The 12,579-nt window shown below is 42.1% G+C and overlaps 1 protein-coding gene across 1 annotated transcript in view; it reads right to left on the bottom strand.

Annotated features, from left to right (window-relative positions):
* Window positions 1-7,568, bottom strand: part of GLDC (glycine decarboxylase) — a 40,857-nt gene extending 33,289 nt beyond the window's left edge. Inside the window, exons 1-2 of the mRNA XM_062599962.1 lie at window positions 7,344-7,568; window positions 7,145-7,223 (exon numbers count right to left, since the gene is read on the bottom strand). Coding sequence (XP_062455946.1) covers window positions 7,145-7,223; window positions 7,344-7,568 — 304 coding nt within the window. The remainder of the gene's footprint in view (window positions 1-7,144; window positions 7,224-7,343) is intronic.
* Window positions 7,569-12,579: the final 5,011 nt, after the last annotated feature.

Genomic DNA, 12,579 nt, shown 5'->3' on the forward strand with positions numbered 1-12,579 from the left:
AGCCCAATGTCATACACAAAAAATACATTAAGAGTAAGATTTCTGTAGTGAACACATACTGGAAATATTATACTACGTGCCAGATGCTATTTGTTTCCTTTGTTAACCTGATTGGATGATTATTCTAGAAAGCTGAGAGTCATTTCACAGCAGACATAGCTAACAACCGCCAAAGGAAAACACTGAAGTTGTACTAGAGCTCCCTGAAATACCACGTTTTCCCAAATGGATTCAAGAGATACAGCATAAAGCTTAGTGAGACAGTAAGCAGCTCAGGCAGCAAGTAAGCTCCCACATGCCATCCAGAAGAGCTGCATATACAGATTCCAACACAGACTATATTTCTTAATTACAATATTTATATAAGAATTATCTGTGAAGAAAGTTGTATCACTAGCTTTTTAATCAGGACAATGCTGGAGGGCACACTCCCTCCATCTCTGCTTCACTTCACTTGCCCTGATCCTTTGGTCACTACAAAGGCAACAGCAGCAGGTCTCAGTATTCATCTCCTACATCTGGTATGCCTCTTTGAAGAGATCTGGGGTAAACAGCCCTTTCACTTTACCCTAGGCTGAACACTTCCTTGAAGGAGTTCATCAAAGCTCTAGGCATCATTTTAGTAAGATACTTACAACCAATAAGGAGCTCTACACCAGTGTAACTGATGTCAATAGCCCCTGATTTGACTGTCCAGCCTGGCTTCTCTAAGAACAAATATACGTGCTTGTAGATTTAAGATGATTTAATTTGTAATCAGATCCGTGCTTGGTTTACACCGATAAGGTTCTGGATTAAAGTGAAAATTAAGGAGATACACCCAGGCTTTTCACAGAGGTGGGTGGCAACAGCAAGATACAAGGAACCTTTCCCCCATCAAAGACAGCCCATCAGCAGAGCTAGGGCCCATGGGGGTTGTGCTACCTTGGAAATTTTCAAGCACCAACTGGTTAAAGCCCTGAGTGACCTGGTCTGAACCCATGGCTGAGCCTGCTTTGGGCTGGAGGTTGGAACTAGATCCCTGTCAGCCCACATTGCCTTGCGATCCACTTCCTTCCTGGTCACAGTAATCATATTCTCCATTCCAGCACATCCATTTTTCAACTGCAGATTCCCATAACATGAACTATAGAATGGGTCTGACACTGCAACGTTCACTTTGTAAATGAACATTCAATATAAAGACAGAATAATGCTATACCTGCAAGAGTGAGCTTCAATATGCTTAAAAATTATTTTTCAAATTCAAAATTAGATTGCTAAGTTTCCATTTTGGTAGATAAGAATGCCACCAAATCAAAAAAACTGCCTAGAAACATAGAACCTTTCTGCCACAACCCCACACTTCGGGTGTAGTATAGTCATGTAAATAATTGCTGATGATTTTTCTTTTAAGCCAGAACACACGAACAAGACTAGTATATTTTGGAAGGTTTCAATATATATGGTTTAAGCATAGCTTGTTTTAAGACCTCAGTGCTGGGTTAATGATTTCAGTTCTTACCACCAGCTGGTAAAGTAAGGAAGCAATATGGGGAACAGGGAATCAAAAAAGAATTAGAAAAAAAAGATGCTATTAAGAAACCAGCCATCACACTCAGCTGTTTGTTTCCAGTTTTCTAAGAAGCACAGTTGAAATACCTTTATCTTGAATTCATTCTATTGGATATAGTCTATAAATCCTTCAAGAACCTTATTCAGCAAGAAAAGAATTGCCAATTAAGTCACTGCAGTTATCTTTATTCCCTGCACTCAACACACTAGAATATAAGATCAGAGGCAGTACACGGAATAAAGTTCATTGATCTTGTAGCACTGCTATCTTAGAGCTGTGGAGAAAACCACAGAAGCTCTCACTATGAGTTCAGTGAGGACATTTCATGAGTGCCACTCATACATACACATGCACACACACACACAGGTAAAACAAAGGCAAAAAATCAGGAAAACTGGAAGAGGGAAGGATTATCTGGTTCTGAAGTGTTAATGCTATTATTTACGCTGGTGTTCTATTGGCTAGTATAGTAGCTCTGCTTTGGACCTGTGAGATATCTACAAGGAAGCAAGGTACCCAAAGAAGTTAAGACAGGGGTTGGGGCGGGGGGGAGAGAAGAAAGAAGAAATCAAGAGAATAGATGAGAAGTGGCTATTTCTCCACTGTAATTTTGCTCAAGTTATGTAAGTTCTTCAAGAAATCTAAATTCTGAGGTCAAGTTTTTTAAAACAGAAAAAGGGGGGGGGCAATTTATTTCCCTCGCTTCAGCAATTCCATCTCTGCAATAAAGTAAAATTAAATAGAAGTAAAACTACTCTGAAATGCTGTCAAATTCTGTTGGACATGTAAAACACCGTAGAATGGCCTGGGAGAAGCAGATGCTCCACATGGCGAGTCCTGCTAGAGACTCCTCATGAGAAGGGCTGAAAGCCAACACGATCTGCTGCCCTGCCTCCTCTTCCTCCTCTGTTTGCTCAGGCCAAGCCTGCCTGGGCAGCAGAGGCAACCGAGGGTGCTGTAAGGAGAGGGAGTCATGCTGCGGCTGAGGGCCAGCAACTGGTCTGCCTTTCACCTTCCTACCCTGAAAGCCTGCCAGCCGCTGGACCGGGAGCAGCGGCCAAAAAGTGCCAAGAGGAGTGAAATGCGGCGGGGGAAGGCAAGTTCCAGCCCCGTTTGTGGCAGCTCTTTGGAGAGCAGTGATCGTCCAGGCTGTAGAGATCCCAGGTGTACAATATGTTCTCCAGTCAAAAATGACAAAGTCAGCTCTAAAGTCTACTTAAAACTGACTCCTGACATCAGTCCCATGCAGAATTACTTCTAAGTATTGCTTTATTTTCTAACTGCCATTTTTAATTTAACTACAAGAACAACTAACTTGAAGATACAAACTGTTTTTGAATATGGCTACTTTTGAATCATATGCATTTTAAAAATGCTTAGATTGGAGACCCAGTTAGTTGCCTATGCAGGTTACCAACATTTACAACAGAAAATTTTAGAGTTAAATTTGAAATATTTTGAAGAGTCATTGTAAAGTTTGTAAAATCATTCTTTTAATTCAAATTCTAATTGAAAAGTAGAAATACGTATCAGAATCTATAAAGTCTTTGAATTTTAACAGAGTACACTCGTGAAACAGAGATGGGCCTATGACAAAAAAAGCATTACAGAGATAGCTATTACTAAAACACACAGCAGGTTTACAAGGATAAAAGAAAGAGGATTACCCTTATATAAGGTGGCTTGTTCTTTTACTTCAACTAGGGCAGTCACTATATGTGCTAAAGCACCTTCAATACCTAAAGAAAAACTGATTGTTAAAGGTGCTTGTAGTGACAGTGGGAAAAAGAGCTCTACAACACCACCCGATAGCCAACAATTATATACCAAACAGACAGCTGGCCTTTGTTATCAGTATTGATTTGAAAATAAGTGATATTTCAAAATAACATTCTTCCTCTGAACTTTATCTACAGAGAAAGGTGACTTTAAAAGCCTCCCTCACAGAATTAGTTCAGATATGGGATTGCAACTTACTATTCTCAGAATCAGGTAGTTTGTTCTGTTTCACTGCTACTGACTTTCAGCTGTACGTTCAAGTGGTTTTACAACATGAATTATCAGTGGGCTAATGGCAGCAGGTACCTCTAAAATGGCTTCCCCTCCCCTCAAAAACAAACAAACAAACAAACCAAAAAAAAAAAAAAAAATAAAAAGAAGAAAGCTTAACATCAGGACAGTGACATAAGACACTTCTGTCAGATTACATAGCAAAGGAAGCAATTTATTTCAGCACAAGTTATATTCCTTTATTTTTCTACTTCATCACTGACCAATTCTATACCTGAAGAGATCTACCGATACAGAAATACTAGTATTATATTTCTAGTATAGATGCACTTTTACCAGCAAAGCACAGTATTTACTAGGATGCCTTTTCCATTCAGACCATCCAGTTGAGGTTACAGTACAGGCTTTCTATGTCAATATGTTATGTCAGTCAAGGAAGTAATGAAGCCCAATTCTTCCACTGAAGGTAGGGCTATGCTAAAAAAAAAAAAAAAAAAAAAAAAGCGCGCACACACACACACACACACACCACAAAACCACATAGTAAAGATAAAAGGTGTCAGGAAAGCTGTGCTTCTGCTGTAATAAGATGTTTTGTTTAGGAACAGTGTTATCATTCCTAATGTTAGACCACTTAAAAATTCCTCATGTGGCTGCAGTTTATATTAAAAAGTTGTTTTTATTGCTCTTGGATAGATTAAGCTTACAGATGTTTTAACTTTCAGACAATTTCTTACCAGTAGAATTACCAACAGAAGCAGCAGTAATGCAAAACAATCTTTCCTACTGCCACACCTAATCAAAGTTTGAAAATACAGATATATGTGAAATGTCTCCATCAGGGACATCCCCACCCTTCTCCAGTTGGTACTGTGTTGTTACACAGTTTGCATAACAGCTTTGCCTAAGCTGAAAAACGTTGCCAACGTATATAGATTAACTATGCAAATATATAACCCTGTATGGACATTTTTCTCCTGCATAACTTTTTTCCTCCTAATTAGGATAGACTCCTAACTAGGGGAGTCACATGAATATTTTTTAAACAGAAATTGCAAATAAAAAAGTGAAGTGTCTACTTACGCCTTTATAACTCGCCATTTTAGGAAATCGTGAGCTTTATGAATGATAAAGTTGAAGAATAAAACTGGAATTGCCTTGCCCTGTTCTCACATTGCATATCTGAGTTCTGGTAGCAAGGGAGTAAGATTTGTCTTTATCTAAATTAACAGAACACACTTAAAAATAATACAGTTCTCATGACGTTTTACTTATTTTGCTACGGCTCTTTAATACAAAAGATGTAAGAGGGAAATAATACACCATATGTACAGAACAAATCCCACACTGCTAATTGGAAAGACAGTGTTCTCTCTAATAATACATTGATCAGGAAGCAAGTTTGACTCAGAATACAATGTTCTAGGCACAAGATGTTCAATGTGAAGTTGCACAACTTTAGGCTGAAGCTTTTAACTGGTCTTCTACAGGCTGTGTGATTTCCTTCTAGCAATACAGCATAAAACTAGTGGCAAAAATCTACATACCAGATTACAAAATATAGTTAGTACATCAAAGTGTAAGGAAAAGAAAACACTACAGTGTACAGACAAGTTTTCTGCACCTCATGCAAGTGTCTATATTTTTAAAATTCATTGTTGCATGCAGCGCAGGAGTCTGCATCAAGTCACATTCTTTTCAAGTTTACTACGGGGGAAAAGGAACAGCACAGCAAATGGAGTAAATACCAATGAACTACACACACTGTTAGCTAATGAGGTCCTGCTGTACAATGAGAACTTGTATACAGCAGAATATCACTAATTCATAGTAATTAATTGTGAGACCACTTCAAAATAATTGTGCAAATTAGTACGTGAACACACAAAACAATGCATGAAGATTTTCATTTAGGTTGACAGTATTGGCTTAGTTTTAAGTAACAGCATAGTTAAAAAGGTATTAAAGTAAGCATGTGTATCATATTTATGCAAAGTCTCAATAATAAAAAGCATTATAACAGCTTAATATACTAAATCCAAAATATCATGAAGAAACCACCTAGAATGACTTTTAAGATGTAGTTATTAATGACAGTCTACATTATCCCCTCTTACAGACCTAAATATACCCTCCAGCTCCCCTTCCCCCAAAACTCCCTAGAGTTCTTTCCCTTAAGGGCAAGCTTAAAAATAAATAAAAAAAAAAATAAAATCGCTCTTTCAGCTTCCAATACGGGAACATCTTGATTAAAACATATTTCCCATGAGTGAATATATCAAGAAATATTTACACTATTCAAGTAGAAAGAAGAAGAAAATTAAATTCCATCTCTCCCTCCCTTCCCCCAATATTAATAGGATGGAAAAGCTTACCTAAAAAAAAATCATTGTACAAATTAAAAGTTTATATTTTTAAAACATTTTATCACTGATGTATTATTCCTGTCTAGAATCTGTCTTTTCAGGCTGTGATTTTCCCGGCTGTTCATTGTGGCGGCTGCTTCTCGCGTGTGATGTCATCTCAGACTAACCAGATTGAACTGGCCAGGAACCCCACAGAAGCTTCAGGGCCTGAAGTTTACACTCAAATTACAATGTGCTGATGAGCAGCGTAAAGCCCAGCAAGAGGGACCAAAACGCTAACAAAATAGGCAAGTGATCCTAAAACAAACATAGTGAATATTGATGTAATCGTCTTTACTGGCTACTAAGCTTTGTACGTTTCCATGGAATTATTTAGCTAGTTGCATTTTAAAGTTTTTTTTTTTTTCTTCCACTAACAGGTTTTCAAAGCATGATGCTTACAGTTATCTATCAAAATTGCAATTAACGCAGCCAGAAGTTTTGGGCTCTGATCAAAGCCTCGCTTTAACAAACAAACAAACAAAAAAAAGTATCTAAAACTTTATCATGTCTCAAAGTTTTCTAAAGCAATCTGCTGAATTTCTGTAGTGCCACTACAACTGGATCTGAGGTTTTGTATTCCTGCTGTTTATCCGTTTCCCTCAATCAGATAGATTCAAAACGCTAACCATTGTCTCTAGTGCGTGTTATATGGAGATACATGCAGGTTTCAAGTATTATTTGAATATGCATGATATTGTTGAAAAACTCACAGTCGTGCCAATCGTATAAGGCACTGGAAGGCAGCAGCTCATTTGAAAGGGCAATTTCCTACAGTCCGCGGTAAAGTGACTATTTAACCACACCTTCCCCCCACGTCGGACTCCTGGGGCAAAGCGAAGGCACCGCTGCACTCGGATTCAGGAACGGTTCCCAGACAACTCCCATCCGCTGCACAAGTTTTCCTGCGGATCCCAAACCCGAGGGCAAGTCCCGCAGGAAGCACGCTCCTGCGGCGGGAGCGGGAGGACACGGACGGGCGGCGGGCGCAGCTACCTCGCTAGACCTGATCCTTCATTTTACGCGGCGCGGGAGGTCCCTCTGCTCCGCGCCTGGAGGGGACGCGCGGCGGGAGGGAGCCAAGCACCCCGCGCCCGGCGCGGCCCCGGCCTGGGCGGCCGGAAGGGGGCGAGGGGAGGGGGCGAGCGGCGGCCGGGGCGCGGCGGGCACTTACAGACGCGGTCATCCATCTTCAGCGGCCTCCGGAGACGGATGCTGGCCGGAATGGTTTTCTCCATCAGCTCCTCGACGCTCTGCAAAGAGGCGACCGGCGCGCCGCCGTCAGCTCCCCCGGCGCGGCCTGGCGCTGGGGGCCGCCCCGCCGGCCGCGCGCCGTGGGGCGGCGCGGGGAGAGGGGCGGCGCGGCCACCTACCTGCACCCCGACGGCTCGCAGCATCTCCCGCTTCTCGCCGTCCCGCGGCCCGATGTGCCGCCGGCAGAAGTCGTCGTGCGGCGGCAGGAGCTGCTCGATGCACCGCGCCGCCCCGCCGCCGCCGCCGCCCCACCGCCGCTGCTGCTGCCCCACGGCGGCGGGCCGCAGGTGCCGCGGCGCCCCGCGGGCCGCCAGCCGCCCCCACCACCGCCCGCAGCTCTGCATGGCCAAGCACCGACGCCGCCGCCGCCGCCGCACCGGCACTTTGTGCCCGGGGGCGGCGCGGCGCGGCGCGGCCCCCGCCGGCGGCGCCAATGGGCCGCGGGGGCGGCGCCGCGCTCGCCCCGCCCCGCCCCGCCCCGCCGCCACCTGCCCGCCCGCCCGCCCGCCCGCGGCCCTGACCCGCGGCGCCGCGCACCGCCCGCGGGCGGGCGGGCGCGCACGGCGCCGCCGCGGGGCGCCGCGGCCTCCCGCCGGCCTGGCCATGGACGACGCCCTCCGCGGCTGCTGGAAGGGGGAAACGTCTCCCTGCGGGTTTCTCCTAGAAAGGAGACTTTACCCCGGGGCGAGGTGGACGCTGCGGGCGCTGCCCAGCGCTGCTGAGCTGGGTCCGCGCTGAGCGCGGAAGAGCGGTGGTTCGCAGCCACAGCGGCGGGTGGCCGTGAGCCAGCAACGTGCCCCCGTGGCCAAGGCGGCCAGCGGTATCCCGGGGTGCAGCGGGCAGAGTGCTGCCAGCAGGTCGGGGGAGGCGATCCTGCCCCTCTGCTCGGCCCTGGTGAGACACACCCCGAGCGCTGGGTGCAGTTCTGCGCTCCTGAATACAGGAGACACAGATCTCCTGGAGCGAGTCCAGTGAGGGGCCGTGGAGGTGACGAAAGGACTGGAGCATCTCTCCTATGAGGAAAGGCAGAGAGCTGGGACTGTTCAGCCTGCAGAAGACTGAGGTGGGATCTTATCAATGTGTTTAAGTATCTGAAGGGAGGGTGTAAAGAGAACGAGGCCAGGGTCTTTTCAGTGGTGTCCAGTGATAGGACGAGAGGCAGCGGGCAGAAACTGAAACACATGAAGTTCTTTCTGAACATGAGGAAAACATTTTACTGTGAGGGTGACTGAGCACTGGAACAGGTTACCCAGAGAGGTTATGGACTCTCTTAGAGATATTCAAGAGCTATCTGGACAACATCCTGGGTAACCTGCTGTATCAGACCCTATCTGAACAGGGGGTTTGGACTAGATGGTCTCTAAAGATCCCCTTCAACATCAACTGTTCTTTGATTCTGTATTGTGCAGTCACTGTAAAAGGGACACATGCCTTGGCTCATGTGCTTGAGCAGCTGGCCAGCTATCTGGCTACCTCCTAAAATCTCTTCTGTGGCCTTAATGAGTAAAATAGGGATCCTGAATTTGAGCCTTAATAGAAAACTAAGTTCCGATGGTAAACGTGAAGGTTGTGGAGTCTCCTTCTCTGGAGATCTTCAAGGCCCACTTGGATGCAACCCTGTCTGACATGCTCTAGGTGACCCTGCTGAGCAGGGAGATTGGACTAGATGATCTCCAAAGGACCATTCCAACTTTACTGATTCTATGACTTTGATGTCAAATAAATAAAATATAGCTAATCTTGTCACTTCAAACAAATCATTTTGAAGTATTCTGCTAATACAATGGATGTAATTTTTATTAGACAAGTACAGTTAGGCAGGTATTATGGGAAAAAACCCTACAATTGTTAGGAAAAAAAGAAAAGCTAAATTCGTGCAGGAGTATTTGCCTGGTGAATAGCTACACCAATCGATCAGCAGCAGCTCAGAGTGGTCCATTCACCTGTAAAGATGAGCCTGGAAGATGTTCTCCCTGTCATAAGCCTCATCTATCTCAGCCTGAAGCTGGCTGAAGCCTTTGCTCTACCTCTGGGGATGCCTGCTGTGGGGGACCTCCAGGGATGCCTGAGACCAAGGTTGCACAGGCAGAACCTCCACACTTAACACCCTGTTTCTCCTGACTGCTGATACCCACTGCTTGTGCCAGCAAGGAAAGCAGAGATAACCAGTTTTCTGCTAGTTGGTCCTGTTCTTTGCATTATTAATCCCTCCTTCACAGAAGCAAAAAACATCCCAGCTCCTTTACAAATATCCAATTACTGTGTATTAACTCACATGTGCATTTAGTCTGTCCTCATCTAAACCACAACAAATTGTTACGAAATACCTAAACCCACAAGTCAAGTATCAAAGTAACAAAAACTTGTTACAGCAAACCCTATGTCATTAAAATTAAACTGACATTGTATACATACTCTTTTTCTTAAGTGTTGGGTTTTTTTTTAGTTTTATCTGAGTACCATGGTAAGAAGGATAAAAATCCTGTAATATCCTCGACTAGTCATTTAGTTAAAAACTATGTGTTTTACTACATGGAATATTACAAGGCTTTTTGTGTTAACACCAACACCAATTTAATTCACAAACCGACCCAATAAGAAAATTGTGGTTTGCTCTTAAGATCAGTTTCAGTTCCTTCCTATCATCTAAAACTGCAACTTCAGCATATTCAGCCAATATGCTTCTGAACCTCCAAAGCACAGAACATACGCGATATACTGAGTCAGACTGCGGTTTCACCTAGAATAATATTCTGACAGTACCAACTACAGTTATCTAATGAGGAATGTAAGAGTAGGGCAAAAAAGTACTGATATTTTTCTGGAATATTTCTCTAGTCACTGACAGTTAGCAGCCTGAGATTTGCGTACTTAGTAGTTCTCAACAGACTTCTTTCCCAAAATTTGTTCAGCTGCCAACTGATCCCACATAAACTTTTAGTGAAAAAACTGTAACAAATTTTCAAGAGCAGTCGCTTTGCAGTCCTTCCTTTCTATTCCTTAAAGCCATAAAAAACACTCGTTACTATTCCTTAGAGCCATAAAAAATACTCGTAAGTCAAGACATTGCAACAAACCAATTGATAAGAGAGACATTGCATGAGTGGATTGAGTCATAAAAATTTAATAAGATAATACAGGGCTATTGTAAGAATAAAGTTTAAAAATATCTGTAAATAGTCTCAACAAAAAAGCGTGATGCGTTCCTTACAACAGCATAGAATATGTATTATTCTAAATCAGTTTCCTAATCTACTGTGCAAGCCATTGTAAAGTTTCCAGTAAGTCTCTTTCTGTACTGAGAAAGGACACTCTTACACCAAATTTAAGGAAAATAATTTCTCTGTGGTGTACCCAACTCTAAACAGAGCAGATTTACTTACCTCTTTCAAATTCAATATTATTTGTTTGCAAAAGATAGCTAGGGTCTGTGCTGAACAGAGAATCTCAAACACATTTTTTTTTCCTGTTTGGGACTCTATCAATATCATTCCAGCTAGAATGCAAAATGTGAAACCCCCAGAACGCTGGGGAACCCCAGCACAACTATACTCATGAACTCTTGCATGCATTCAGAAAATGTTTATAAAAATCTGCTTATTCTACTATAAATAACTTGTATTATTATACAATACTGTTTCCTGTGTTCTTGCTGTGTTCTGTAAAATATTTCTAAAGGTTTATTTCTTAGACTTTAAGGCAAACTTAGGATTTTAAAAAGTTTTAACTATATGTATGGCCTTGTTTTTATAGATTGTTTTGTTAGACTTTGAAAAGCTTCAGAGCTTTTTCTCGTTAGAATAAGATCATAAATCAGTGAGAATACCATGATTAACATGAGGCAGAATAAAGCCAAAAAACCATGCACATATCTGCACTGATACCTGCATGTTTTTGTTTTGCTTTATTTTATGTCCAGTATATGCTCCCTTCTGTCCTGATACAGGATTTTTTTTTCTCCCACTGAAATTTCCCAACAGAAAGAAAGGTTTTAGCAGTTGAAATAGCTACCTTTGATGCCTTTTCTATGAAAATTACTAAGCCATCACCACTACTTACAGACAGCACTGGCCCATCAAGTGAGGAATGCCTACGAAAAGGCCTTTAAATGGCCAGTCTTATCTGGAGCATTATTAACAGGTAGAGGACTTCACTTTCTTGTCTTGAAACTGTCTTAAAATGCAGAGGTGTAAGAGGTGCAGAGTATCTCTTTTAGCTTGGTTATATCTAATTTGATACTGAAGACCACCTGAACTTCTACCAGTAATGGTAATCAATCCTTAAACAGAAAAAAGAAGAGCAGGTCACAAAAATCTCTCTCTTTTTTTTAATTAATGAAGACTACATTCATTTGTTAGCAAAAATATTTTAGCCCTTAGAAAATAAAAGATAAAATATGACATGGTTCTTACTTTTGAGCTTGTACTATAAATATTACTACCTTTAATTTGAAAGGTCATTACCACAGTTGTCCTTATAAAATGTTCAAGGTCTAGCCTGATTCTTTGCTTAGAATGAGATTTGAAAGGTGCTGTGGCTCTCACTGCCTAAAGCAGCAATACTTAATACAGATATTTACCATATGTATGAAGAAAGGAATTGCTTCCTCTTCCTTCTGAACTTACTGTTTTAAGACAAGGAGGATACATAGGGATAAAATTGCTTCTCTCCAATGCATCTATGTAAAAATCCCCTAACACATGCACCAGTATTTACTGAGGTCTGAACTAACATCGTTTTGTTTTTTTCTTTTTTTTTTTTTTTTTTGAATCTCTTTATACCTCTTCATGGTTAACAGAACCATGAACTGCAAGGAATCTGTACCCAGAAAACAGTTTTTATGTTCCTAAACATAATAGGGTAGTTTCATGAAATGTTCTTTGGATATCACAGCCTCAGAACACAGTGTGGCACAAGCAATGCCACATTAAGGAAAGATAGTCAACTTCTAACTATTCTTGACTTCATACTACCTTTCAGAAACTTAATACATCCATTACTACTAAAGGGTTAGGAGCCATTTTTTTGCTATCTATTCTTTTGCTACTGTACTTTCATGGACCACAACTGGATCACAAAATAAAATCTATATTAGAGCATAAGATAACACACTGCATATAGGAGATTTCTCACAATGGTTTGATTTCAGGACTGCCAGAGTTCACAGAAAGAATAAGTAACACTATCATATCAGATAACACAGTGTAAGTTTTTTCAGTAAAAATTACTGTAAAATGTCCTCAGTGAGATGTTTGTTAGACGTTTGCTTTGTGTCTTACTTATTAGATTAATACATGTTTAAGCTTTTAAGCATACCTTCCTTATCTGGCAGTCTCTAATTGATAGAGTCTTTTA

This window comes from Rhea pennata, chromosome Z (genome assembly GCF_028389875.1).
Source record: "Rhea pennata isolate bPtePen1 chromosome Z, bPtePen1.pri, whole genome shotgun sequence".
Taxonomy (NCBI): domain Eukaryota; kingdom Metazoa; phylum Chordata; class Aves; order Rheiformes; family Rheidae; genus Rhea; species Rhea pennata.